Source organism: Capsaspora owczarzaki (genome assembly GCF_000151315.2).
Source record: "Capsaspora owczarzaki ATCC 30864 unplaced genomic scaffold supercont2.5, whole genome shotgun sequence".
NCBI classification, from domain to species: domain Eukaryota; class Filasterea; order Ministeriida; family Capsasporidae; genus Capsaspora; species Capsaspora owczarzaki.
This window is the reverse complement of record NW_011887296.1, coordinates 1,367,486-1,393,995: the sequence shown is the minus strand read 5'-3', so window position 1 is coordinate 1,393,995 and position 26,510 is coordinate 1,367,486. Positions and strand designations below refer to the sequence as shown.

At 54.6% G+C, this 26,510-nt stretch overlaps 8 protein-coding genes across 9 annotated transcripts; 5 read left to right on the top strand and 3 right to left on the bottom strand.

Annotated features, from left to right (window-relative positions):
- Positions 1-62: 62 nt before the first annotated feature.
- On the top strand, positions 63-1,684 carry CAOG_03861 (hypothetical protein; the record flags this gene model as incomplete). Its single annotated transcript, XM_004363532.1, has 2 exons — positions 63-1,216; positions 1,570-1,684. 2 exons carry the CDS (start codon positions 63-65, stop codon positions 1,682-1,684), a joined length of 1,269 nt encoding a protein of 422 aa, XP_004363589.1.
- Positions 1,685-1,852: 168 nt separating this feature from the next.
- On the bottom strand, positions 1,853-6,644 carry CAOG_03860 (hypothetical protein). Its single transcript, XM_004363531.2, has 2 exons — positions 3,906-6,644; positions 1,853-3,788 (listed from the first exon to the last, which is right to left on the bottom strand). Exons 1-2 carry the CDS (start codon positions 6,256-6,258, stop codon positions 2,161-2,163), a joined length of 3,981 nt encoding a protein of 1,326 aa, XP_004363588.2. The 5' UTR covers positions 6,259-6,644; the 3' UTR covers positions 1,853-2,160.
- Positions 6,645-6,932: 288 nt separating this feature from the next.
- CAOG_03859 (hypothetical protein) lies at positions 6,933-8,368 on the top strand (the record flags this gene model as incomplete). The annotated part of the gene is made up of 2 exons (XM_004363530.1): positions 6,933-7,136; positions 7,412-8,368. The coding sequence occupies 2 exons, from the start codon at positions 6,933-6,935 to the stop codon at positions 8,366-8,368; spliced, it is 1,161 nt and encodes a 386-aa protein (XP_004363587.1).
- Positions 8,369-8,509: 141 nt separating this feature from the next.
- On the bottom strand, positions 8,510-11,818 carry CAOG_03858 (hypothetical protein). Its single transcript, XM_004363529.2, has 5 exons — positions 11,635-11,818; positions 11,003-11,035; positions 10,373-10,891; positions 10,203-10,292; positions 8,510-10,093 (listed from the first exon to the last, which is right to left on the bottom strand). The coding sequence occupies exons 1-5, from the start codon at positions 11,780-11,782 to the stop codon at positions 8,667-8,669; spliced, it is 2,217 nt and encodes a 738-aa protein (XP_004363586.1). The 5' UTR covers positions 11,783-11,818; the 3' UTR covers positions 8,510-8,666.
- Positions 11,819-12,110: 292 nt separating this feature from the next.
- CAOG_03857 (hypothetical protein) lies at positions 12,111-12,542 on the top strand (the record flags this gene model as incomplete). Its single annotated transcript, XM_004363528.1, has 2 exons — positions 12,111-12,315; positions 12,391-12,542. 2 exons carry the CDS (start codon positions 12,111-12,113, stop codon positions 12,540-12,542), a joined length of 357 nt encoding a protein of 118 aa, XP_004363585.1.
- A 218-nt stretch (positions 12,543-12,760) lies between these two features.
- On the bottom strand, positions 12,761-15,589 carry CAOG_03856 (the record flags this gene model as incomplete). 2 transcript variants are annotated; one of them, XM_011272020.1, is made up of 6 exons in its annotated part: positions 12,761-13,127; positions 13,232-13,277; positions 13,431-13,567; positions 14,192-14,254; positions 14,329-14,425; positions 14,846-15,441. In XM_011272020.1, 6 exons carry the CDS (start codon positions 15,439-15,441, stop codon positions 13,083-13,085), a joined length of 984 nt encoding a protein of 327 aa, XP_011270322.1. In that variant the 3' UTR covers positions 12,761-13,082. The 2 variants fall into 2 exon arrangements, with proteins under 2 accessions (XP_011270322.1, XP_004363584.2); XM_004363527.2 differs by lacking the exons at positions 12,761-13,127; positions 13,232-13,277; positions 13,431-13,567 and adding exons at positions 13,785-14,038; positions 14,518-14,546; positions 14,648-14,744 and having other exon boundaries at positions 14,846-15,589.
- Positions 15,590-15,803: 214 nt separating this feature from the next.
- CAOG_03855 (tyrosine-protein kinase CSK) lies at positions 15,804-20,900 on the top strand. The gene is made up of 13 exons (XM_004363526.2): positions 15,804-15,884; positions 16,568-16,761; positions 16,830-16,901; positions 16,966-17,037; positions 17,103-17,174; positions 17,240-17,311; positions 17,376-17,447; positions 17,512-17,583; positions 17,648-17,719; positions 17,778-17,959; positions 18,024-20,350; positions 20,415-20,490; positions 20,564-20,900. Exons 2-13 carry the CDS (start codon positions 16,568-16,570, stop codon positions 20,803-20,805), a joined length of 3,525 nt encoding a protein of 1,174 aa, XP_004363583.1. The 5' UTR covers positions 15,804-15,884; the 3' UTR covers positions 20,806-20,900.
- Positions 20,901-21,038: 138 nt separating this feature from the next.
- On the top strand, positions 21,039-26,487 carry CAOG_03854 (hypothetical protein). Its single transcript, XM_004363525.2, has 6 exons — positions 21,039-21,119; positions 22,421-23,385; positions 23,491-23,628; positions 23,726-25,551; positions 25,656-25,728; positions 25,829-26,487. Exons 2-6 carry the CDS (start codon positions 22,568-22,570, stop codon positions 26,286-26,288), a joined length of 3,315 nt encoding a protein of 1,104 aa, XP_004363582.2. The 5' UTR covers positions 21,039-21,119; positions 22,421-22,567; the 3' UTR covers positions 26,289-26,487.
- The last annotated feature ends 23 nt before the right edge of the window (positions 26,488-26,510 follow it).

Below are 26,510 nucleotides of genomic sequence, written 5' to 3'. Positions count from 1 at the left end.
GTGTAGACCAGCATTTCACTATCTTTATCAGTAATAACTTGGTATAATATTATACGTTTTAAATGTCTGGACGATCGTCTGCTGCTTCTGCTGCTGCGACTGCTGCGACTACGACTGGCGACGGCCGTGTCCGAACGCTGCCATTGACGCGCGGCGTGTTTGCGACGCACGCATATGCGCCGTGGTTTGCTGGAGCGCACCAGCGCAAGTATCGCAGGCAGCAGCTGCAGCACCGCGAGCAACAGGCGCAGCGGCGACTGGCGCAGCAGCGACCGGAGCAGCGACCGGAGCAGCGAGGCGGCATGGTGGCAATGGCGACAGACGCGAGCAATCCAAGCAAGGAGGACGATCAAGAGGACGACGAGGACGAGGACGACGAGGACGACGAAGACGATCAAGAGGATCAGGCCGGTGGAGCAAGTCCAATGCAACACGACGACCAGGACGAAGAGGAACTCGGGCGGAACGAGCTGCTGGAGGGCGTCGACGCGCTGGTGCGATTGCTTAAGGCGAGGCTGGACGAGGCGATCTGCAGGGAGGTCCCGCTGCCGGCAGTCATTGCGTTCGACGCGGAAGACGATGATGGCGCGGATCCAACCGCCGTGGACATGCAGGCGAGTGCATCCGCATTGCCAGCAGCACGGCAGCGTAATGTTGCAGAGCATGGGTGGGTGGCAATCGATCCCGCAGACATGCACATTAGCGTCACTCGGCCGCTCGTTGTTTCGCACGCCAAGCTCAGCCCGCTGCTGGATCGCATGCGGGCTCGTCTGCGGCACCAGCACGGCGGCATTGTGGTCGATCTGGCAGACGTCGAGTTCTTTGTCAACGACGAGCGAACGCGGACTTTTGTCAGCTTGATGGTGCGACGCGGTCTGACTGGACTGAAGCCGCTGGTCAAGCAGGTTGATGCCGTCCTGCGCGACTTTCCCCTCCAAGAATTCTACGACGAGCCCCGCTTCCATCTTTCCGTGGCATGGTGCGTCGGCGACTGCATGCCGCTCTTGCAGCGCTTGATCACTGGCTGGCCTGCCTCGCTTGTGCAGCGCCCATCCGCGGCGCTTTCGTCGCTGGCCACGTATGCTTCCGATGATGACGAGGGCGAAAGTGCAGCCAGTCAACAACCGGTTCTCTCGTTCGACGAGCTGAACAGCATTGTTCGTGCCGTGCCAATGGGTTGCTCGCACGACGCGCGTGGCTCGACTCCATCTGAAGAGTGGCCATCATTTGTTTGTTCTGCCACTGCGATAAACGCCCCCCCCCCCAAAAAAAATGCGTGTTGCAGTTGTTGGTATCACAATTCCAGTATGCGGCATTTTTTTCTTTCTCTGGCAAGTTTGGGTCGCCTTTTGATAATTTTTATACAACAAATACGATGAAAATTTAACCATCCTGAGAAGCGTGGGGCCTCGATCTCAAATGTATGGGCTGTTTTTAAAAAGGTAGAAATCGCCATGTCTTCACTCCCCATCGCGGTCCGCTGAGGCTCCTGCCAATTGTTTTCCCCTGCCCTGCAACCCCCGCCCGAGAGAAGTAGGACCATGTGTTTATGCCACTCCGGTGCATCAGACCACACCGCCGCTGTCCCGCCCGGCGACTGTACGGCCGCGAGAAAGGTGTGACGGTCAACGCAACCTTGTCGCAGCAAATCAGTGTCAGCGGGCTGCCACACCACATCAAATAATTCTTTAGATCGGAGATCGGGACAATGGCTGGTAGGGGCAGGAGGAGCCCGAAGCTGAGAGAGTGCATAAAACAGTTTCCAGCACTCGGTTTGGACATGCCATTTTTTTTTTTTTTTTTTTTTTTTTTTTTTTTTTTTTTTTTTTTTTTTTTTTTTTTTTTTTTTTTTTTGTAACCAAGTGTGCTGGAGCTAATCGCCCTCTACTGCGGCCCGATTATTGTTGGACAAGATGAACCCGCAACAGAATGTAGCAGTGGCACAGATTGAGGGCTGGGAAAAGCTTGGCTGAGAAATCACACCGCGACACAAACCGCTCCTTTTCTCGCTCCGCCCCGCCGCCCAACGCACTTCCGCTGCGCCCCCGACCCTCGAGCACACTGATGGCATGGTGTAAACCACACAATCAGAGCACCAGCGGCGGAAAGCGACGTAGGACACGGTGGTGGATATGAACGACATATTTTGGGGGGTTCACTCTACCTTTTTAAAAAAACGGCCCCGTATTTGCCCGAGCGGTAGTCGGCAGCCGTCATGCCCTGAGCGTCTGGGGCAAAGGGGTCGGTCCCAAGCTCAATGAGCGTGTCGTATGCCGCTGGAAGCCCGCAGGTCGCAGCATAGTGAAGCGGCGTCATTTGCAACGCATCACACGCGTTCAGAGACGCGCCATAGGACACGAGCAGACGAATCATTTGCACTGCCACGGTGGATGTGCCACTGGGACGCCGGCCATGCGCCGATCCAAAGTAGCCCGCGCCGGGAGAGAGGCAATTGCGAAGGGGAGGCGAGGACGAGAGTGGCGACGTGAGCGGCGGGGATCGTGGGGGTGAAAAGGACGATGGTGCATGATGGTGAGCGTTGCTCGAAGCGGGGTGCGACGACGACGACGACGACGACGACGACGACGACGACGACGACGACGTGGGGATGGCGGCGGTGGTCGGGAAGATGGGTGTCGCCAGCGTTGCGAGTGGCACACGTGCCGAGCCAGACTGGGACCGTGGACGAGTCTCGCCGCCCTCTTCATCAGCTGCAGGAAGATAGTCACGAAGCTGTGCTGCGAGATGCAGTGGCTGCTTGCCCGCCAGGTCGGCGTGGCGAGGGGACGCGCCGTGTTGAAGCAAGGCGCGTGCCACCGCAGCCCTCCCACGAAAGACAGCCATGAACAAGGGTGTCTGACCCAGAAGATCCACGGCACTAGCATCGGCTCCGCAATGCAACAGGAGCTTTGTGGTTGCGAGGGCCGCATCGTCGTCGTCCGACGCAGCCGCCGAATGGAGCGCCGTCCATTGGTTTCGCAAGCGTACAAAAACATCCGCTCCGTGATCTACAAGCAGCTCACACAAGGCCACATCGCCTCGTAAGGCAGCTGTGTGCAGAGGCGAGGACGGCGGTTGCAACAGCAGCACTCCAGGGAGCTGCGCGCCAGAGTGTTGCGATGCCGCATCGTCCAGATGCTCACCCGCTCCATTCACATGCGCACCAGCGTGGATCAGCAGGCGAGCGACCTCAAAGTGCGACTTGGTGACAGCCAGCGACAGAGGCGAGGCGCGACTGCGGTTTGCCGTGTTGACCAATGCACCCGCGCTCAGCATCTGACGGACGAGCTCGACGTGTCCCGCACTGCTGGCAAGCGCCAACGGGGTGTTGCCTTCATCGTCTGCCAAGGAGTGATCGGCACCAAGCTTGAGCAGCAGTTGGACGGCAGCAGCGTTTCCCGACGACGCCACAATGTGCAGCGCCGTAACCCCGCGTACATCCACCGTCGATGAATTGATTCGCGCACCATTTGCCACCAGGGCTTTCAGGCTATCCAAGTCCCCAGCCGAAGCCGCGGCCAAAAGAGGAGACGAGCCGTTGGTCCGAATGTCCGGTTGGGCACGGCCAGTCCCGAGTAGCAGGCGGAGCAAATCAAGACTCGTCTCGCGCCTCGAGTGCGACGCAAGCGCGGCGGGGGAAGCGATGAGCAGAGGGGCCGAGTTGGCAGCAGCAGCAACAGCAGCAGCAAGAGGAGGCAAGGCCGAGGCTGGGGCAGCCACAGGAGTTGTTGTTGGAGCAGCGGGCGCAGCAGCAGCAGCAGCCATAGCGAGTGGATCTCGGTTTGACGCTGCTCTGCCCAGTGACAGACTAGAGACAAGGCTCGTATTCGGAGAGTTGATGGAGCTGGCTGTGGGACCGACCAAAGCTGCGGATACAACAGTGGAGGTTGACGTTGCTATTGTACCATTCGCCGCCGTCGTGGCAGAAGCCGCAGACGGTGACTGCCTGGTTGAGCCTTGCCCTGTCGCAACAGAGCGCGGTGCGGTGCTCCCTAATGGCGGCCATCCTGGATGCAACGGTTCTTCGGGCATGGTTTCGAATAGAACGTGCAACGCCGTCCGACCAGCTCTATCTTGAATACTGGCGTTGGCTCCTGCGCGAACTAGATGATGCACCGAATCGCTATTGCCGGCCGCAATGGCCATGTGCAGCGGCGTGTCCAGCGCGAGAAGCGTTTGCAAGTCCACCGAAGCACCGCATTTCAGTAATGCCGAGACGAGTTCGCCGGCCAGCGCGCCCGTCTTTTTGCACGCAGCATGCAGCGGCGTGAATCCATCCATCTCACTTGCGAGGTCTGGTCGAAGCGGCACAATAGAATTGGCTGGTGGCGGGGGGAGTGGCGGTGGCACAGGTGCGGTCGTCGTCGTTGTCGTTTCCGAGGCAGCTACGTCTGCTGCTGCTGCTGTTGCAGTGGAGGCCCACAGGCGTGCTTGGGACACTGACAGGTCGCCAGTCGTCGCAGGGATGGTATAATCCGGGAGGAAGGTTGAAAGAACGCTGTCCGAGATGCACCCAGGCCGGCCACAGACACGAAGCACGACCAAAGCGCAGGGCATGAGCTTTGTGTCGTCGATCAAACGTACGAGGGCCGGGTAGCCACGTGCATCTGGCGCATTGACGTCCGCGCCATGCAGGAGCAGCAAATGCAGTACAGAGTAAATGTCCTTCATGACGACGCGCGGGGCGAACGCGGCGTGGGTGATGAGAGTGTGCAAGGGCGATGGACCACTCTGCGTCCTGCCAGAATCGCCTGCAGAGTCTTCTGTCGTGCCATTCACTGATGCGCCGCGAGCTAGCAGCAATGAACAAAAGTCTACAGAAATGGTTCTCAACGCCGTGAAGAGTGGAGGCTCGAAAGTAGAGGTGGCGCCTCCGTTGACGGAAGCGCCGTGCCGGAGCAGTCGGAGTGCGCCAGCACGTTGCTGGAATTGCACTGCAAGGTGCAGCGGAGAATGGCCACTGGAGGAAGCGTCGTTAATGTCCGTGCCGTGCGCAAGCAGGCCTTCCAAAGCCGCATCGGACTGCACGGCCGCTCGAAAAACATCCATTGCCGAAACTGCTGGAGGTATCCCACCCGATGCCGCAGTTAGCGATGTTCCAGCCATCGATGTTGAGGAAAATGCCGACGACGACGACGACGACGACGACGACGACGGTCCATGCCCAAAAAAGTGCGAGTGCACGCGCGAAGAAGTTTGACTCGGAGGCGGTGATCCCGAGCCTTGGCCTTGCCATCCTGTCGGTGACGATGGTCCATTTGGAGAGGACGACGGCACTGGCGACGACGGCACAAACACCATGAGCGGGGTCTGCGAGGCTGATCCAGTCAACGGGACGAACGAGCCGCCGCCGGTTCCTGAGCTCGCGACCATCGGATTTAGTATTGGATGAGCGCTTCCCGCGGCACTTGGAGGTGTCAGATTCACTGCTGCGAGCGACATGGCAGCAGATGCTGAGCTTGACGACGGCGGCGAGGTCGAGTGCATCGTGGCGGTGGTCGTCGTCGTCGCCACGGGAACGGGCGACGCGAACGAGATGGGATTGCCGGACGACAGCGGAGTGAAGAAGACGGTTGGCACCGGGTTTGCACGCACTGCCGCCCGGGACGAGTGGCCATGATGGTGGGAGTGTGCTTGCGACTGGGACTGGGACTGCGACGACGGCACAGGCGGCGGTGACAGCGGGCGACCCGAGACAGCGGCATTGGAATGGGAATGGGAATGGGAATTGGCAACCAGACCTGATGACAGGCGGCCAGTCGGACTCCCGGGGCTCCGTGCGAGCGACGACTGCCCTGCGAAGGAGGACGAGGAAGAAGAGAATGTAGAAGAAGAAGATGATGAAGAAGAAGAAGGGAAGGGAGTGGACGTGGTGGCAGCTGGGTGACTGCGCGGAGGCGACTGCGAACGAGCAAAGAAACCGCCGCCGCCACCAGCAGCAGCAGTCGGCGACGTGGAGCGCGCTCCTCCTCCGGCCATGGTGGCCAAAAACGACAACACAAACACCCCTCTCAAGCAAGTGAGGGCGCTGGAAGTGGACGCTTGGTAGCAGCAAAACTGCCTGACTACTGCAATTGGACGAAACTGACGAATGTGCGAAAAGTGAACAATGAGTGAGACTTGCTTGTTCGGGAAGTCTGCGCGTGCGTATGGAAACGATTTGGGAAGCGAGAAACAAGAGTGGGAAAGATACGAGGCAAGGATTGTCAATGTGTAAAGCGCTAAAAAGAGTAATAAAAATAAAAGGCGCAGTGGCATCGACTGCGAATGGATGGAGGGAGGAACGAACACGCGCGAAAAACAATAAAAAAAAAGACAAATCCGAAACTCCAGAAGCACAGAAGAGCTAGAGAGAGAGCGAGAGAGAATGGCGCCACGAACGGGACACCTCCAAAAATTGTGGATGCAAGCGAACGCTCACATCCAGCTTAGTTTTGGTTTAAGTTTGTCAGCGACAGGACCCTTCACGAAAGACGATCACAAAGGCACCAGCGCGCTAGACTCCCTGATCAAACCGAGGACGTGCCGCTTCCCAAAGCCAAAAGAAACGCAACGGCTCGTCTCCCGAACAAACCCGCGAGCGACGGCTAGGAAGGCAGGCGAGAAGCGTTCAAAGCAGCAAACACCGAGACGAACAAGTCAAGTGTGCAGCTGGATGGTAATACAAATGGGCTTTCGTTGGCCAGCGTTCTTGCATTTCCCGCCAATTCAGTTTTGGGATGTGATCACCTTCGATCTTTTCCCAAAGCATCAAGCCATGCCATCCATCTTCGGGTCTCCTGCTTTGCTTCCCTATTTGATGCTCTCTCGTTCGGACGCTCTCAGAAAACAAGCTCAGTCTGAATTGTATTTTTGCTTGACGATGGACGACCGACAGCGACGACGATCGCGGTCTCCGCCCGGTCGCCATGCATCGTCCTCATCCTCGAGCTATGCCGACCACAAGAGCAGCGACGGAGACAGGCGCGACGACCGGCAACGCGAGCCGCGACGAGACGACCGGGACGACCGAGACCGAGACCGAGACCGAGCTCGCAGCAGAGACCACCACGACGACCGCCGTCACCATGAGCGCGATCGAGACCGAGACCGAGACCGAGACCGAGACCGAGACCGAGACCGAAGCAGCCACTCGGGTGAGCGCAGCAGCCGCGCACCAGAACGGAGCAAGGCAACGCGATCGAGGTCGGCGTCGCGCTCGTCCTCCGGGTCAGAGTCCGAGTCCGATTCAGGCTCATCCTCATCATCATCATCATCATCATCTTCTTCTGGTTCTGATTCTGGCTCCAGCTCTGACTCGGACGAGTCGGATGACGGCCGTGGCCGAAAGTCCTCATCTTCGCGGTCGAGCCACCGGTCGTCGAGTAGAGCGGACAAGGCGTCGTCCAGCAGCCGCCATCGCTCAAGCAAGCATGGCAAACATGGCAAGTCCAAGAAGAGCCACAAGCATCATCGATCGTCGCACAAGCGCGATCGCCATTCGAGCAAGCACGACCAGTCAGAGGCGCGCCCGTTGCCGGCAGGCGTTGCCCCGCTGAGTGACACGGACTACTTTGTCAAGCATAGCGAGTTTCGCCAGTGGCTGCTGGAGAAGCGGAAGCAATCCTTTGACGACTTGACGTCGACCGAGTCCCGCAAGCTCTTTACGCGTCGTTTCCTGCCGGCGTGGAACGGTGGGTATCTGGACGGCAAGTTTTATGCAGGACTGACGTCCCGCGATCTCGCCTCGAGCGCTAAAACCCGGCACAAGTGGGGCTTTGTGCCCAATTTGAATCCGGACGAGGTCGATCGTGTGAGCGACACTGTCTCGTCCTTGACACGCGGCGGCGCATCGTCGAGTGCACATCCTCCTGCCTCCACCAACGCGTTTGGACGACTGATTGGCGTGCCACCGGCTCCTATCCCCGAAGCTGTTTCAGCAACTTCCGGCAGCAAGCGTCCCTACTCGACTTCGCTGGACCCTGCCGAAAGGGTGCTGCAGGAGGAAGAGGCACGCAAGCGAGCCCAAGTCGAGAAGAAATCTGAGCGTTCGGCCAACTACCAGCGCATTAACGAGCAGTTCCCAAAGACCGAGGGTCGCGAAGCCGCCATCGCCGAACGGCAAGGACGCGCTGCCCTGAAAAAGGCGGCAGAAGGTGACGCGATGGATTACGCGCCTGGCGTCAGCGTTCTCGGGGGTGGTGGATCTGACGAGTTCAAGCGGCTTCAGCAAATCAAGCACCAGGCGGACAGTCGGCGCAAGGAGGCCAAGGCGGCTGTTCTCAATGAGAAGGTTGCGGCCTATCAGCTCAAAGAACAAGCGTCCATGGCTGCGCTTCGACAGCTAGCGGACATGCGAAAGCAACAGCAGCAGCAGCAACATCCTTAGCGCCCGTGTGGAGTTTTTGTTTGACCTCGGGAAAGAATCAATAAACAAATACAAATCTGACGCAGATTTCAGTTGATGCAGACGCCGTGTCGTGCTTCCAACAAGAGTTACCAACAAAGCATCAAATCACATAAAAAAAAAACCGAAACGAATTTATCAAAACCAAGCAACCAAGCAACCGAGCAACCAAAAAACCAAAAACCAATCAAACAGCCAGACACAATTTTTGCAATTTCATTGAAAATCAAAAAAGCCAAAGCGACTCTGCTAGAGATCCAAAATCATTGGGCAACATTCGTTATTCTTCCGATTTGAGCGGAGGGAGTTCTTCGTACTCGCTCGGGGGCAGAGGCATCGGTTCGCGATGTGCTGCTACTGGCGGAAGCTCTTCATAATCACTCGCTGCTGGTGGTTGTGGTGTTGGAGGAAGAGATTCATAGTCGCTTGATGCTGTTGTAGCAGCAACAGCAGCAGCAGCAGCTGCCGGTGGTGGTGGACTGATAAGCGGTAGCTCTTCATACACTCCCTTTTGCCGGACGAGAAGCGACTCATCGAGCGACAGCGCGTTTTCATTCTCTTCATCCGCAGCAGCCGCGGCCGACTTTGTATTCTTGTTCACTTGGGCATACACGTCTGCGGTGGGCGCTTTGTTGACTTTGGCATACCCTGGATCGGAAGGGTTGACTTTGGCATACCCTGGATCGGAAGGGTTGCTTGTGCCAGAGGCGCCAGCATCTCGGCTGACTTCAGCGTAAAGATCATCATCAAGCTTGACGCCGTTTGCATCCGCCTCGGACTGTCCAGGCGCTTTTTCAGAAGCAACAGAGCTGGGAGCCGCATAGGCGCTATCCACCGGCTTGGCGTAGTTTGGGCTGCTGTACTCGGCTGGGCGAGCGTACACGTCCTCGTTCGAGCCGCTCTTCCCGTCCTTTGGTGTGGCGCCCGATTTATCCTGGGGCTGGGCGTACGACTGAGAATACGGGGACACGGCAGACGGGGCAGAGTACAGGTCGTCGTCACCAGTGCGACTCAGTTCGGAGGGCCGCGCGTACAAGTCCGTCGTATCCGCTTCTGAACTGGAAGCGCGCACCGATTGCAGAGCGACGGAACTGGGCTTGTTGGCATTCTTGGACTTGCGGCGGCGGCGCAGCAGGATGAGGAGGACCAACAGCAGCAAAAGCAGCACACCGCCACCAACGCCTGCGCCAATCGCGGCAGCGTTGATTTCAGAGCTGGTCGGATCGCCTGCCGCCAGAGACGGGGTGACGGACACCGGAGTAGCCGAGGACGGCGTTGCAGAAGAAGGAGTGGCAGAGGAAGGAGTGACTGAATGAGCCTCTGAAGGAGTGACTGAATGAACCTCTGAAAGAGTGACTGAATGAACCTCTGAAGGAGTGACTGAATGAACCTCTGAAAGAGTGACTGAATGAACCTCTGAAGGAGTGACTGAATAAACCTCTGAAGGAGTGACGGAAGGAGTGGCAGAGGAAGGAGCCACGCATTCGTTCTGGACGAGCACCGTGCCCGAGGAACAGCTGGTGCAGTTCGTCGCAGTACCGGCGCAAGAAGCGCAGCTCTCTGCGCACGACGCGCAGATCGCGTTTGCCGAGGCGTACTGGTGGGTATCGCACGACAGCGCACACGAGAGATTACTCAGCCTCACGTATGGCGTCACACAGGTCAGACAACCGTTGTTGTCGCACGAAACACAATTGCTTGAGCATGCTGGTGAAAGATGAAGTGAAAATCGGGCAGAGACACATGAATGAAAACAACCAGGAGGTGAGAAGACCTCCAGCGTCGCAAAAATAATACAGCATCCATCCGCACGTACCAAAACAGCTCGACGTGGATGTAGGCAGTTGAGGAGGGCCCGAGACGGGGTTTGAAGGATCGCTGCAAGAAATGCAATTGCTTTCACAAGCTATAAGGCACACAGCGTGAGGACTCCCAGAATGAAGGCAATTTAACATGCAGCAACAGAACAAACCAAGAAAAACGTACCACAAGCGTTGCCAATTCCGTTCACTCGGCCATTGACGCAGAGCTGTACAGCACGGAAGGCATCGACAGACGCCGTTTTCCCCGCCGCAACACAAGCTGTAGGAACCTCGATGCGCGAAAAGCCCTGCATCGGATTCCATCCATCCAGCAAGCCAATGTAAACCCAGGGACAACGAGGCCACGCCGGACCTCTGGTCGAAGGGCTACAGGTGGTCCACCCGCCTGTGGTTTGGTCGACATCCGTCCCAAATTGGTTGGTGACGTTGACAGAGTCTCCAAAATCGACGTTCACTGACGTGCATCGATTGCCGTTGCTGGTGTACGATACGAAAATGGCGACCGGGCCTTGGAGGGTTAGGAGCCCTGCAAATCCGCTCAGTTCGAGGAGTGGAGCTGCATCGGTGTCGCTCACACCCGGGGATGTGTCGTAGAGGTACTCGGTGTTGTCCAATTCGGTTGTGACAATCGAAAACCCTTCATTGTAAACTGTATCCAGCGCCTCAGCTTGGAAAATGACATCTGGACGCAAGAACCGCATCGAGGTGTTTTGTGAGTGACAACGGTGACACGCTCGAGTTGGATTTGGAGCGCAGACAACAACAACAACAACCAACCAGACGTTCGTTTTACCTGTGCTTGTAAATGCGGCGGATGCGTGCTCGCCTGCTCCCAACGAATAACAAAAAGAACGAGTGCCATACAAGCGAAGAACCACAACAATAGCAAAATCGCAATAACAAAAAAAAACCCAGATCAATCAAAACAAGCAGAGTTAGAAATCCAATGTAAAATCCAATGTAAAATCGAACAAAAAAGCCGGCAAAAGTTCCAAAAGCGGAAAAAAAAAGTTCCCAAACAACAATCCAATGTCAAAAAAAGTGATCTAAAACACCGACTGTTTTGTTGGTCATCACGATTTGTGTTTGAACTGAGCAGCAAAACAAAGCCAAGCAAGGCGTTGAATGATGATGAGATAGAGATGGAGAGATGGAGATGGAGGGGAGAGGCAAGGATGTGGATGGGAGAGGCAGACAATAGGAGGCAAGGCTGGCCAAAAGAGGGGCGGGTGTGTGTGTGTGAACTGTAGTTACGTGGTGGAAGACGTTCCAAGGAGACGGAGATGATGGAGAAGATTTAAAGGGATGGCAACGCGATTGACACCAACGACGAGAAGGAGAAAGATAGAGAGAGAGATGTGAAGTGGGAGAGAGAGAGAGAGAGAGAGAATCGAGAGAACGACTGGAAGGAACGAAGGAACGAACCATGGAGACAAAGAAGCAATGCAACCACAACGCAAGCCACGACCAACGACGACGACGAGGACTTGAAGGACGAGAAGGACAACGCTAGCGAGGACGATCGCAACGACGACGCGGACGGGGACGCGGACGAGTGCCGATGGGGATGCATCCCAACCAAAGAAGAAGAAGAAGAAGAAAGACAAAAAGAATATGAGACTGGACTTGCATTGGCACAAACTCAGACAAAGACAAACTCAGACAAAGACAAACGAGAATGGTGCAACACTTGCAAGAGCTCAGGTCAAACAGATTCGGCAGTTGGACAGTGAATTCGATGTTGAGCGACTGACTGGCTGGCTTGGCTCACTTTTTCATCCAATGCTTCCACTCCAGTAGATTTCCGTAATAACCATCATACAGTACACTTTGTATTCAATACTGTTGTCACTCCTTGTTTTTTTTTTTTTCTTGTTCTCAACCTCTACGCGCCAAACACGATGCCAGCAGCAGACCATCCTCCAACCACCACCACCACCACCACCACAAGCAGCGGCGCCTCCTCCTTCGATGCTTCCTTCGATGAGGACGACGCCGTGATGCGTGCACGCGCCACGCCATGCGCGACCATCATGCGCATCAGTGCTGCGCTCGGGGCCATCGGAGGCGGCATGTCCGGTCCCCTGCTCACCAGGCTCATGCATGGTCAGTCGAGGCGACCTCGCCCATTGTTGACTCTGAAAATTCTTTGATCTTGGTTGTTGATGTTGATATCTGCAGGATTCTCGAACACGCCGGCGCAGCGGAGGCGCACGATGGTGCTGGGCGCTGTTGTCGGCGCAATGGTCGTGCCGTACATTACCTTCCACATCTCGCCGAACTGCAGCGAAATCAACCGACGTGCATACGACTGGAATCGACGCATCTTCTAAACAAGACGCACTGATGGCGGCAGGCGAAGGGGGTACAAGGACAAGACAAAAACAAGAATACAAGAAATGGCTGAAGCCAGGGTCAAAGCGTCCGCTGTAGTGGCTCATCACCGTATGGCGAGGAGCAAGATGCCATCTTCAAGGACATCGAAGGCATGCGACTGTCAGGGTTCTACCGTCATGCACACAGATCGTTTCACTCGTGGCACTTTGCAAAAAGATGGAGGATTCGCGTTTCTTTGTGCAATTTCGGGACCGTGCACCAACACAAGAGCAATGCAAAGTTTGCGCGCATTCACCACAGCAACAGGTTTGAGAGCCGGAGTACGGAGGTCTGCGTGTGGGTAAAGCGCACGCTGGAAGCAGGTCGGTGCCTTTTTTTTTTGGCACCAGCAGCTTGCGCAATCGGTGCGTTTTTCCATCAGTTGGCGTGTCCTTGATGTAACCAATATGAATAAATAGTACCGCAACACTGTGTCTTGCGATGGTATGGAATAGCTTGGGCTCAACGTCCGAACGAAGTTCTGCGAGCCAGCAGCCTCATTGCGCCTGCTCCGGTGGCTTGTACAAAGCAGCGTGTTGGTTCTGGCAGGTTTTGTGATTCATAGCGAGGTTTGGTGCAGTTTCGCATGAGTATCGTTGGGAGTTGAGGTTTCCCGCCAAAAATCGATCCGAACGCAAAAACTCACAAGAATCGTCACAAGCGTGTCCGCGTCCGCCTTGCCATCAAGAATTCTACAAAAATCATATCAGCCAACAACGCATCAGCATGCAAGCACGGCAGCCAACTTGCTGCACAGTGGATCGCAGTTGTTGTAGCAAAAGCCACATTTTCCCGCCATTTTTTTCTTGAGTGCCTTGCTTTGGTTTGGCTTCTGCTGCGCTTACCGTTCCATCTCTTCGTTCAGCTGAATGACATTGGCAGTCAACGCATCAGCAACGGCCGCTAGCTTCTCGAGACCGGCAAGCGTGTCGGCTGGAATATACAATCCACTACCGGAAGACATGAATCGGAACTTTGAGGACTGAGATGACCCTGTCTGAGCGGACGAGAGCATTCCAAGATGACCTTAGAAAAGAGAGTTTCGTTGCGAGTACATGGAACTCCGGGATTGAAAGGGAAGGGGCTTGACTTGGACAGCAAGTTTGAATCGCTGCCCGGAAGCTCAGTCTCAACGCGCCGGTTCGGACGACACGGGATTCCAAAATACAACAACAAACAAGTCCAGAACAAAGCCACTATATGGCCAAGGTGAAGGATGCTATATTGTAAAAGTACTGTTATTGGTACAATGCCCGAAGATCGCACAGAGTATGACCAAGCGTCGAGCGCACGCTCCACAACAACAACAACCGTAAAGCGTGGGCCAATCCCTTAGTATATCGCGTTATTGCTTTCGTTCGAGTGATTGCCAAGCGTTGCCATCGGCCTTTTGGAGTCGAATTTCCACCTTCGAGCCGAGAACTTGCATCTCGCTTCCGGCTGGGTTGATTTTCTATCAATCGTGCAAATAGCAAAGCAAGCACCGGCAGAAGGAAAAAAAAGCGCACACACAGAGTGAATCGACAGAAAAGCATCAAGAACAGAAAAACGAACAAGAAACAAGAAATTGTGATTCAAGAAATGCAGCACGACACATGTAACTTACTCCTGCCAGATCAATTTCCAAGTCAAATTCGTTGACCGAGTCAAAGATGATGTGAACTTTGAGCTGGATTCGCAAAGAACGAACAGTGAGTGACAAGGACAGACTTTTGCGAATGCCGAGCAAGGGCAGAAACCTACCGTTGTCGCGTTCGCCTCAGCGTATGAAACGTCGCAATCGACCTTCTTGGCGTACACGTTGAGACTGATAGATCCACCCATCGCAAACCAGTCGTATCTACGGAGCATGGATGATAAGGTGGTTGAGTTTCCAATCCAAACCAGGCCTGCTCGCCAAATCTCCCACCGATTTCCTCAGATCAAGCATACCTGCATTTAACCTGCTGGGCAACCTTTGACTGAGCCATTAACCACCAACCGAATGGAGAGAAGGTGAGTTTTTTTTTTTTTCAAAGTCCTGTTCTGACTTCTGCAAACGTTGCTGACACGACATTCTCACCTTCACCCAGCAATGAGTGGCTGTAGTGCAGCCCTTTTGAGCAAGGAATTCGTCAAAGTCCTGTGTGCGCTTCTTGCAGCACGACCAAAACTTGGAGCTGAGGAATGACAAATCTCAAGAAAAGTGAGCTGCCCGGGTCCCCATGCGAAGCATTTCACTTGGCATTTCATAGCAAACACACAAAATGACCATACTCACCCTTCATGGAAGACGGGCGAGCCAGTATGGTGAAGACAGGGCTCGGTGAGCGACTCGACACCCGTGTACGATTTGCCACACGCGTTGTTGACGCAGATCGTGCCAACCGCCACCTTCGACTCGGCAGATCCTTGCACTGCTGCGCTCTCGCCGTTTGCACCAGCGGCGGCGACATTGGCACTGGGCGCAGCAGCAGCAGCAGGTGCGCCTGCAGCGCGAACGGCGTCCGTCACCACGAGCTTCAAGCGCTCGAGCGGCTGCGTGCTCTTGACCCATGGCTCTGGAGCACTCACTGGCGGGGGTGTCGGCGTGGGCACAACGATCTGCGCCTTCGGAGTGGTCTGTGCGGCGGCGGCGGCGGGCTGTCCTGCAGGCGCTGCCGGCTTGACGTTCGTGTGCTTGCCGCGGGTGCATCCTGGAGCGTTGAGAAACTCGCCAAAGTCCGAGTGGCGCTTGTTCGGGCAGCACGACCAGTACTTGAGCCCTTCGTGGAAGACGGGTGTTCCGTCGTGGAACAAGCAGGTGGCTTCGTCGGATGAAGACGACGGATCAAAGTCCTTCCCGCAGCCCTTGTTGTAGCAGAGCACTTTGGCCATGTTGGTTCAAAAAGGGGTGAATTGACGCGAAGTTTTGCTTGATACCGACCAAGGGTGAGTGGGGTGAGTGGGGTTGAGGTCTCGCAACGTTGGATGGCGCAAAAAGACTGAGAGTGCTGCTGCTTGTCTGCCTGTTCATGAATGGCAGAAGCGATAATAGCTACTGCATGGTACAGTATATTAGGATAAATCTTGATCAAGAGCATGCTGAAAGTCGGATGTGATGCACACGTCTCTGCTGAGATCAAACAGCCGATTGCCCATCGTCCTGTCAACCAACTCCCCCTTCCGGTCCCCCCCCCTTTTGTTTCACGTAGTCTGAAATCAAACGTCCCTTCTTGCAACACACTCCCCCTTCTTGCCCAGCTTTTCATGTTGGTGAAGGAAGCGAAACAGGTCGCCAGTCCACCCTTTTGTTCGCTTGATCTTTGAGGCGGACACAAGTAAGCCAAAAGCCGAGGAGCGCTCCACTGCCCCTCGTTCGACCCCCTCGCTTGGTTTGGCCGTGATCGGCAGCCGCTCTGCGCACGTCGCCAATGATAATGCGGTCGTCCAATAGGCGACAAGGCCAGGATGGGGTCTCAGCGCTTAAGCCGTCGGGACCTCCTCATGCTCTTTGCTCGCTTGTCTGCGCGTCGTTTCTCTGTCGCTCTTTTGTGCAGCACAGTCGCTCCGATCCAAGCAGAGGAAGTGCCGGAGCAGCAGGGCCCTGCCGCCGACTGACCTGAGCTCACTCGGGCTAAACCGCAAATAAACAAGCGCCACCCAGCTGATCGCCTCTCCCGCCTCCCCTCCCCTCCCCCGCGCGCTCACGCTCTGCTGAATGCACATTGTTGTCAAAGAACACAGTGGAAGCTGAATGCACATTGTTGTCAAAGAACACAGTGGAAACGAGCAAGAAAGCGCGCGCGCTGGGATTGGGCAGAGAGGCAACACGCTTAGCAACACACACACACACACACACACACACACACACACACACACACACACACACACACACACACACACACACACACACATGCACACACACACACACACACACACACACACATATAACATGGGCTTGAATGTTGTTGAACAGTCACAAGTTCACTTTGTACAATGCCTCTGTTTCGCATAATCATAGATGGCCACCAAAAGGGCGACCTTTGGTCTGCTTCTACTGTTGTTCTGCGTGATTCTCAATCACGCCCAGTTGGCACAAGCAGCCGTTGCATGTGGCACTGGCGGCGTGTGCAGTTGCTCGGAAACTCTGGTCAGTTGTCAGAGCAAAGCTCTCACATCCATTCCAACCGATATCCCAGTCACCACAGTGAGCCTGTAAGCGTTGAGATTGAGTGGATTGTGAATCGAAGCTCTGTCCCTCCTGATTGGTGCACGACCGATAGGTTTCTGTATGACAACCAGATAACCAGCATTTTCTCAAGCGCATTCACAGGCTTGAACGCGCTGATACGATTGTAAGCGTGTAGAGACTGTTCCTCACTCATTCCTCGGCTCACTCATTGGCGACGCCACCTGTAGGGACCTGTCCAACAACCAGATCACCAGCATTTCTGCAAACGCATTTACAGGCGCGATTTCGCTTCAAGTCTTGTAAGCAAGCAAAAATATGAAGAACCACGCAACCATGGCTTACTCGGTTGCGACGCGATCTATAGGTATCTGTACAACAACCAGATCCCCAGTATCTCAGCCTCTGCATTCACAGGCCTTACTAATCTGACACAATTGTAAGCAGGAAACGGCATGTCGAATCTCGCACGGAACGGCTCACTTTGTGTGACACTGTCTGTAGGTCTTTGCAGAACAATCAGATAACCAGCATTTCCTCAAGCGCATTCACGGGCTTGACTGCGCTGACTGACCTGTAAGCTCGCATAACGTGAAAAAGCAAACACAAATGGCTAACTCCTTTGCGACACCACCTGTAGGAGTCTGGGCAGCAACTGGTTGAGCGCTATTCCGTCCTCTGCATTCACAGGCCTTACAGCGCTAACACATTTGTAAGTAAGCAGAGACACGAAGAATTGCATGTAATCTGCTCACTTTTTCTGACACGGTCGATAGAAATCTGTACAACAACCAGATCACCACAATTTCTGCAAATGCATTCTCAGGCCTGGCTGCGCTGCGATTCTTGTAAGCTATCAAGGACACAAAGAATCCCACGCGAACGACTCACATTTTGTAACACTATCTGAAGGTATCTGAACAACAACCAGATCACCACTTTTTCTGCAAGCGCATTTGCAGGCCTGACTGCGTTGTCTCGCTTGTAAGTACGAACGCTGTTGCACGCATTCGATTTGCTTCTTACTTTGTCCTACTTGCAGGGCTTTGAATGCCAATCCTGCCACCACTTTGCCGCCTGGTCTGTTCAAAGGCTTGCCAAATCTCATGTATTTGTCGTTGGGTTCGTCTAATTTTTTGCAATATCTGAGCCCCAACAATTTTACATTTGGTGGAAACACTGTTGCTCCGCCTAGCACATACGGCTGGGTATTCACGCCTTACAGTAAGCGTTCGAGCTGACTGCTGTATAATCTCACGTGATCGTTTCACTGACATTTGAGCTGCAGAGTGCGATACAGCCTGTGCCACTTGCTACGCCGCTGGGTCCAGTGCGTGTTGCGGGACCGATTGTCTGACGTGCACTTCATCTAATCCCTGCACTCAGTGCTATGAAGGTTATCTTATGATGGGCAGCTTCTGCTTTGCATCAGCTGCGACCAACGCATCTATCGCCTCTGTCGTTTCTGACGCGTCCATGCAATCCGTTGCAAGCGCGTCATCAGCATCCATTGCGTCTGATGTTTCTGCGACTTCGGCGATCTCGGCATCGTTTGCGTCCGTCGCTACTGCATCGTCTGCCTCGATTGCATCAGCTGCGTCAGCAGCGACACAAGCATCCAAAGCCTCCGCCGCCTCTGTTGCGTCGACGCAATCTGCCTCTGTTGCATCTGTTGCGTCAGCTGCGTCAGCTGCAACACAAGCGTCCAAAGCCTCCGCCGCTTCAGTAGCGTCAGCAGCGACACAAGCATCCAAAGCCTCCGCCGCTTCAGTCGCGTCTACACAAGCTGCATCGTCAGCGTCTATTGCATCTGCTGCAAGCGCGTCATCAGCATCTATCGCATCTGATGTTTCCGCGACCTCGGCGATCTCGGCATCGTTTGCGTCCGTCGCTACTGCATCGTCTGCCTCGATTGCATCAGCTGCGTCAGCAGCGACACAAGCATCCAAAGCCTCCGCCGCTTCGGTTGCGTCTACACAAGCTGCATCGTCAGCCTCGATCGCATCTGCCGCGTCAGCTGCAACACAAGCGTCCAAAGCCTCCGCCGCCTCTGTTGCGTCGACGCAATCTGCCTCTGTTGCATCTGTTGCGTCAGCTGCGTCAGCTGCGACACAAGCGTCCAAAGCCTCCGTCGCTTCAGTAGCGTCAGCAGCGACACAAGCATCCAAAGCCTCCGCCGCTTCAGTCGCGTCTACACAAGCTGCATCGTCAGCGTCTATTGCATCTGCTGCAAGCGCGTCATCAGCATCCATTGCAGCTGATGTTTCCACGACCTCGGCGCTCTCGGCATCGTTGGCTTCCGTCGTTGCTGCTGCATCTTCAGCCTCTCGGGCGTCCGCATCTGTAGCCTCTGCTGTTTCTGCTGCTTCTGCCCTCTCCGCTTCTGTTGCTTCAACCGCATCAGCATCTGCTGCATCCGTTGCATCTTCCATTGCACAGTTCGGCGCTGGATCCCAAGACTCATCCTCGTCGGCGGCTGTCATCGCTGCTGTCGTTGCGTCCGTGACAGTCATTGCGCTCATTGTGGTGGTCTTCATCGTGTTGCGGCGCCGGCGCTCGCAACGCTCTGTCATGCGACCGAAGGACTCTGCCAGTCCCGTCATCGATCAGACGACTATTGAAATGACAATGTCTCCTCTGGCCCATTCGATTGAATCTCGCATCGAGGATGACGGCTCAACCTCCGCCAAGCTCAGCCAAAAGCAGCCAGAATCGCAGAACGCTGCCGATCCCATGTATCAGGAGGCTGAAGAAGTGACAATCTCCCAAATTCCCGATTCGATCGCATCTCACAACGAGGATGACGGTTCAACCTCCGACCAGAAGCAGCAGCCAGAATCGCAGGATTCTGCCGATCCCATCTACCAGGAGGCTGATGAAGTGACAACTTCCCTTCAAAACCATTCGGCTGGAGCACACGACAAAGCGGACATTCCCCATGCGGCGGTCGGTCAACCACAGTCGTATCAAGCTGTCCCGACCGCCCCGCCAGAGGAGGTGGTTGACGATGATGCGAGCGCGTATGTTGCCGGCAGCAATTCTCGTCGCGTTCGCGAAGGCTTGACCATTGGGAAGCACCTTGCCAGTGGTGAATTTGGCGATGTGTCACTGGGTCAAGTGCCTTTCAACGTGTTGCCCACAAGAGCTCAAACCTTGCTCGGACCTACAGCGTCTCCAACCGTGATGGTTGCAGTCAAGTCTTCCAAGGCCGACGCTGACGAGAAATCTCGCCAAGACTTTGAGGCTGAGGCGAAATTGATGGCTCCGTTTGTACATCCGAATGTCGTGCGTCTGCTTGCGGCTCTGGTCGAGTCAGAGCCCCATCTCGTTCTGCTAGAGTTTGTGCAGTACGGCGACTTGCGCACCCTGCTGCAAAAGTCCAAGCTGTATTCGCTTTGGTGGACGCACAACGAGCAGGTGCATGCCATTCGTCAGATTGCTCTCGGCATGGAGTATCTGGGCACGCTTAACTTTGTGCACCGAGATCTTGCCGCGCGCAATTGTCTCGTGGGGCCAGGAATGGTGGTCAAGATTGCCGATTTCGGGCTTTCCCGCGAATTGTCGGATGAGCAAGATTACTATCGCATGCAAACGCGAGGCAAACTTCCCGTGAAGGTGGGTTGAGTCAGATGGCTCCACTGCTGGTCGTATGTGATTCTAATTGTGTTGGTGATTGTAGTGGATGGCACCGGAAACAATGACCTTCCGCAAGTTCTCGTCCATGTCCGATGTTTGGTCGTTTGGTGTCACAGCCTGTAAGTCGCGTCATTTTCCGCTGATACTTGCTCTTGCGTCGAGATTTGACTTTTTATTGGCGCATGCTGGTAGGGGAATGCTCTAGTTACGGCGCAATGCCGTACGGCAAGATGAATGGCGCTGAGGCACTGGCTCATCTGGAGGCTGGTGGTCGACTACCCATGCCGGAGCACTGCTCAACTGACCTGTTTAGCTTGATGTTTAGTTGCTGGAACTCCATCCCAGAGCTACGACCAAGCTTTACGCAGCTCGTCAAAGCTCTGAGAAACTTTGAGGATGGAACAGCGATCCGCGAGATCGGGGCTCTGCTGTGAACACGATGTTGGAGATGTTTGACTTGCGTCCCCGCACTTGAAGAGTCGTCGGTGGATGTGTGGATCCCGAACGACATCTGCGCATTGAATATCTACAGGTTTTTTTTTTGAATCGCATTGCTGCTGGTTGAAGGGAAATCTCGTGTTGGAGGGAAGTAAAAACAAGCATTGGCAACACACAGCCGGTTGAAAATCTCCCTCGATAGGGTGTGCAGTCTACGTCCGGGTAGAAAGAGATCGCAGAGACCTCACACCGTCCTGTCCATTCAAGTAACCAGACCGTGATTCAGTCGTTTTGTTCCCTCTGCCAAAAAGTGAGTGAGTTTAGGTCAAAAAAAAAAAAAAAAAAAAAAAAAAAAAAAAAAAAAAAAAAAAAAACAACGAAAAAAAAAAAAAAAAAACGAAGGCTTTTGTTTTGATTGAGTTAGCCTGTGCAACGGGTATCGAAGCTCGCGACTTCCGCGAGTACATCTCCATTCGGACTGCAATTGGAGTGAAAGACTGCGTTGTCTGGGCTTGGGACTAGAGAGACGGGACGAGAGAGAGAGCGCGCGAGAGAGAGGGCAAGGCCAGAGACACCGTTGAAATTGTGCATTCGCCTTGAGCTCCAAAGTCCAGCCCTGCCGTGCGGCGCTGGGCACTGGCGCTCGTTGAGTCAAGTGACACCGGTTGAATGTGCATGTCAAAGTGAGACAAGCAGACGCGCAGCACAAAGGCAGCACAGCCTAGCCTTGGCTGAATGGAAAGAAGCAGGATTCGATTTTTTTTTTTTTGTATTTATTATGGACTTTGTTGTGTGAGAGAGACGAGCTTTGCCAGCTTTAGAGAGGAGGAGGGTGGGGTGTCTCTGTTTGTGCATCAACACTGCGCACTTGTACAGAGTGCGACGAGTAGTGATATCACAGCCCAACACTCGGCGCGACTCTACGAGATGGAGACTTTTGCTGATTGTCTGATCGAAATAACAAGAGAATAATCGTCGAATGCCGCTCAAAAAAAAAAAAAAAAAAAAAAAAAAAAGGCTGATCCGGTTGACAGCTGAGCGTCTCCGTTGTGGCACCCCCCTTGCAGTTCGATGCACCCGCTGCATTGAGCGTGGTTGGTTCACGCCAAGTCGCACTTTGGATGAGCGAACACACACTCGGAGGATTTGAGCGACCAGCAGCAAGTAGAAGACCAAAAAAAAAAAAACTTTTGAAAATAAAAAAAAAATCAATAAAAAAAAATAAAAACCAAAAAAACCCCACACAAAACCGAGCTCGGCTTTCACTCTCGGCTTCACACCATGCAAGAGTTCCAACCTTCGTTGCGCATGGGATTCGATTCGAGTCGAGAGAGGGGGAGGGGAGCATTTTTGGGGTTTGTCATGATTGCTGGAACATGGGACAGACAGAGTCAATGGTTTTGGCTTCGGTTTGTTTGTTGTTCGATAAGCGCTCGTGAGGCAAAGGCAAAAGGAGCGGGGTTGATTCGTCATGACCACTCATCAGTGGCTCATAGAACAAAAATGCTCATGCACATTCATCAAGACTTTGGGGGAGGGGAGGGAGGAGGAACTTTGCATTTTCATAAACCATACTCACTCACTTTGTCTCCCTCACTCGAAAAACAACAGACATTTCAGACCTTTTAGTGTGCAGGACAAAACAACCAACACTGCGCAAGCATCACAACAAAGTGCATACAAGTCGCATCGAGTACGCTTTTTGACGTTTCTATTTACTGAGAGGACAGGCCCCCGCCAAACGAACCAAACATCATCATGTCGGCGGTGCTTCCAGCAGCAGATTCAGCAACTGCGGCCACCGCCACCGCCACCTCTGACATTGCAATCCCGGATGTTGCGTCTGCCATCATTGCACCGGCCGCAGCAGGACTCGCCGCGGTGGATCCTGAAAACCAACCGCGCGCATTGGCCGTCAAATCTAATAATGTCGACGTATCCCTGTTGCACGAGCGCATAGAAGAGTCCTCCAATGCGTCGAACGCTGCTCGTACAACCGTCCACCCCATGCCGGCGCCCAAACCCGAATCTCGCTTTGCATCGTTCAAAAAGTCGCTGCGTCGCTCGCTCAAGCGATACTCGATTGAAATGAGCATTCCTGCGGTGGCAGCTCCTCCGCCGGACGCCGAAGATATCAACCATATTGCCGAGGAGGACGAGGAGGGACCGTCGGGTGACGACGACAAGCCGCCGCCGTCCCCATCGATGCAGCCATCGAGCGGCGCCGACACGCCCAACCAGGCGCTTTCGGCAGCGTCATCCACGCCCACGTCTGGAGCATCTTCGCCCGTCCCCGGTTCCGACGCTGAGCGCAAGGAGCGTGCAGGGTCGTTGCGCAAAACCTTTGCTCGGCGATTTTCCTTCACGCGACTGTCCGACAAGGAGAAGGAGAAGGAGAAGGAGAAGGAGAAGGATAAGGACGACGGCAAAAACCCCGACGGTAGCCCGCGCAAGCGCGAGCGACGACTGTCTTCCTCTTCCATTGCGTCGCTTGGTAGTTTGAGTCACGCATCCCTCGCCAGCATTGCTGGTGCAGATAATCCGGATATTCGATTTTTCGACACCAAGTTGAAAGCGTACGTTGGTTTTTGTCTTGTTTGTTGCAATCCTTGGAACGATCCATCAGGTGTCTCATCAGGTTTTTTTTTTTTTTTTTTTTTTTTTTTGGGCTCGTTTCACAGATTGTTCAAGAAGGGCGCCAAGCAATCCGAAAAACTGGCCATCATCCAAGAACTCATTCCCGTGCTGCGAGTCCGTTCGTTTGATTTTGGCACAGCTCAGTGGCCACGCCTCGTTGTTGCCGGATCGCTTTTGGAGTGGTAAGTGAGCGTGGGAGTGATTGTTTTGTTTTTGCCCCCCCCCCGACCTTTTGTTGCTCACTTTCACACTTGGCCGCTTGTTCGTCGGACGCCTTAGTTGGAAGTTTTTGTTAAAGAACGTGAGCGGATCCAGCTACGAGGCTCGTGCCTTTTACTTTCGCGCCATCGTGCTCATCATGAAGCGCCACGAGCTTCGCCTGCACGAGATCACGGATGACGCGGAGTCATTACTGCCCGACCTGTACTCGGAGTACTCGCGGCTCGTTTGGGACACCCACTCGTACGTGATTGAGCGGCTGACGCGCAAGCTCGCGTTCGTGTCACTCCTTGGATTCAGCCTTGAAGTTCTGGCCATCAATTACTTTTTGATGCCTACCCTGGCTTCGCACATTGTCCAGGTGGTTGAGCAATCCTACCAGGATGCCGAGCCAGAACTGGATGCAGAGGTGAATGAGCTTGTGGCGGAAATTCGCCACAAGGACGCGGCCAACAACACCTTCCCGCGTCATCCTCGCCGCCGCACTTCCAGCGTGTCCGGCATGAGCACCACGCTGCCTTCTACATTCGAGGGTCTGGCTCCTCTGCTGGAGGTGCACTCGGATGCCGGTTCGCCGCCTGAGTCTCCGACCTCTGCGCCCCATCCGACCACGACTGCGGCGGCAACGATTGCTGCCAATCTGGCCGCGGGGAAGACCGACTCTGTGGTGAAGTCCGCGTCCACCTCGTCCCTCCTGAGCCTGCATGCCGCCATGGCAGGCAAGACGCTCGACACCAAGCCTGTGGTGAAGGGCCCGTGGCTCGACAAGTTTAGCATTCGCAAAGAGCCCGAGTTTTTCCTCATGTTTTTGAAAACCCTGTGTCGCCGCATTGGCGAAATCAACCTCCCGACAGCGCACGGCTCGCCGTCAGGTATTGCCTTGCAGGCGGGAGGCGGCGGCGTTGGCATTGGTGGACTGGGCCCCATGTCGCCCGGTCTGTCCATCCCGACTCCCATGAGCGGTAGCGAGAGCATGCTTTCCACCTCGCCGGGCAATGCGAGCAGCCTGCTGTCAACCTCGCCATCCAACGCCAACTATCTCTCCACCTCACCGTCCAACGGACTGGCGCTCAAGTCGGAGCCATCCGACGACGGCAATCTGCTCCCACCAGGCGTGGACACTTCGCGTCGCCTCTCGCTCGGGCGGGACGACAAGAACGTTGAGATTGACTGGTTTGCCGTCCGCGGGTATTCGACTTTTCTGAAGAGCTTTGTCGCGCTGGCGCTTTCCAACTATTTCCCTGCCGATGTGCGGGAATCCATGCAGCCCCCACCGCCAATGGTTCCAACCTACTCGCAGCCGCATTTGGCACACTCTGGAGTCGGTCCTGCCGCTGCTGCTGCTGCGGCCGCCACGACTGGCGCCTCTCATGCAGACAAAAAGCCCGCCAAACCCGCTGCAGCGCCCGCCCCTTCAACGCTGACCTCCTTCTTTACCCCCGAGTTGATGGTTGTCTTTGAAAACCCGCATGTCATCAACATTGTGACAAAGGTGTTTTTGCGCCGAACCAGCGTGATTAACATTCGCGCAGTCACATGCACCATGTCCTTCATCCACGACCTCGTGTCGCACTATTGCCACCTCCAAATGCGCCCGCTGCCGACCGAGTTTGACTCTGACTACTTCCTCAAGGCCATTTCGGTGCTTTTCGAGTCGCAGCACTATGTCGTGCTGATGGCCACGCTGTCCTTCCTCTACCGGCACATGCACGTCTTCAGCGAGGCCTGCAGGCAAGATCTTACCACCATGCTCACCTCGCGCTTCTTTTTCAAGTTCTTCTTGCACTGGCAAGGTTCTGTCCGATGGTTTTTCTACCACATTCTTCTTTACCGCATGATGCCTTTCAGCCAGTTGAAGAGCATTGAGGATTTCATTTCTGTTGAAGGTGAGTTTCGTCAATTTTTTTTTTTTGTTTGATGGTTGTTGCGATTCGAGCCAAGGATGGCGAGGCTCACTTGAAGTTTGGGGTTGATTGTTTTTTTTTTGCAGCAACTGGCCCCGAGCAATTCCCTGGTGCATTTAGCAACTGGTGCCAAGCCAACCCGATGCCTGATCACGATGTGTAAGACTTCCTCTTCGAGTGTTTTTTGTGTGCTTGTTTTCTCCTGCTCTCCTTCCATCTCTCCGATCTCTGACCTGAACTCCTTTTCCCACCTTGCTAGTGCGATTGCTCGCAAAATGCACGAGTCGGTCATGTGCATTCGTGCCCGCTACACGGTGCTGGTGACGTTGGCCCGTTCGGCTCTCCAAGCCCAGCACGCCCAAAACAACCCTGCCGCGGCCACAGCTGTCACTCCCGGGGCAGTGTCACCGGCTGCAGTCGCCCTGGCTTTCGGAGCCCCACTGTTGCGACCACCAGTGTTTGCGCTTGACTTTGAGCTCGAGAACTTTTCCTACCAGGATTCTGGTTCGACCAGCAAGAATTTGGACGCACACTGTGGCTTGGCCGGCTGCAAGCTCGGCGACATTGCTCGCGCCCTGAAAGAGTACATTGACTGCCAAGCCGAGAACATTAAATGGATTCGCGAGCGCGTGAGTCAGGGCATGCTGCCGGCCGCCGAGGACATTCACCAAGCCTTCCCGAAGCTGCTGCTCAAGCTTCCCAATCTGAAAGCCGAGTAACAAACACCCTCGAGTTAATCCACTTTTTTTTTTCCCCAATCCATTGTTATTCTATTTCCTTCTCACCCGAAAATCGAGCTGTGTGTTCTTGCATTTCCTTTTTATTTTTTTGCTTGTTTGTTCTTTTGATTCTTGTGATTGCTTCATGTTGCTGCATGTTTGTGCTTGATTGGTGAAAAGAGAGAGATTTCTTAACCCAACCTTTTTATCCTAGTATTTTTC

Bases quoted from the DNA above. Each gene is read 5' to 3' on its own strand.
- CAOG_03854 (XM_004363525.2), top strand. From the start codon at position 22,568: ATGTCGGCGGTGCTTCCAGCAGCAGATTCAGCAACTGCGGCCACCGCC. The intron at 23,629-23,725 runs GTAAGTGAGCGT...CGGACGCCTTAG, and splicing joins GCCGGATCGCTTTTGGAGTG to TTGGAAGTTTTTGTTAAAGA. The intron at 25,552-25,655 runs GTGAGTTTCGTC...TTTTTTTTGCAG, and splicing joins GGATTTCATTTCTGTTGAAG to CAACTGGCCCCGAGCAATTC.
- CAOG_03855 (XM_004363526.2), top strand. From the start codon at position 16,568: ATGGCCACCAAAAGGGCGACCTTTGGTCTGCTTCTACTGTTGTTCTGC. The intron at 17,448-17,511 runs GTAAGTAAGCAG...CACGGTCGATAG, and splicing joins CTTACAGCGCTAACACATTT to AAATCTGTACAACAACCAGA. The intron at 20,351-20,414 runs GTGGGTTGAGTC...TGGTGATTGTAG, and splicing joins GAGGCAAACTTCCCGTGAAG to TGGATGGCACCGGAAACAAT.
- CAOG_03860 (XM_004363531.2), bottom strand. From the start codon at position 6,258: ATGCCACTGCGCCTTTTATTTTTATTACTCTTTTTAGCGCTTTACACA. The intron at 3,789-3,905 runs GTACAATAGCAA...TGGGCAGAGCAG, and splicing joins TGCCACGACGGCGGCGAATG to CGTCAAACCGAGATCCACTC.
- CAOG_03858 (XM_004363529.2), bottom strand. From the start codon at position 11,782: ATGCATCCCCATCGGCACTCGTCCGCGTCCCCGTCCGCGTCGTCGTTG. The intron at 10,892-11,002 runs GTAAAACGAACG...TCTTGCGTCCAG, and splicing joins CGCCGCATTTACAAGCACAG to ATGTCATTTTCCAAGCTGAG. The intron at 10,094-10,202 runs GTACGTGCGGAT...ATCTTTCACCAG, and splicing joins ATCCACGTCGAGCTGTTTTG to CATGCTCAAGCAATTGTGTT.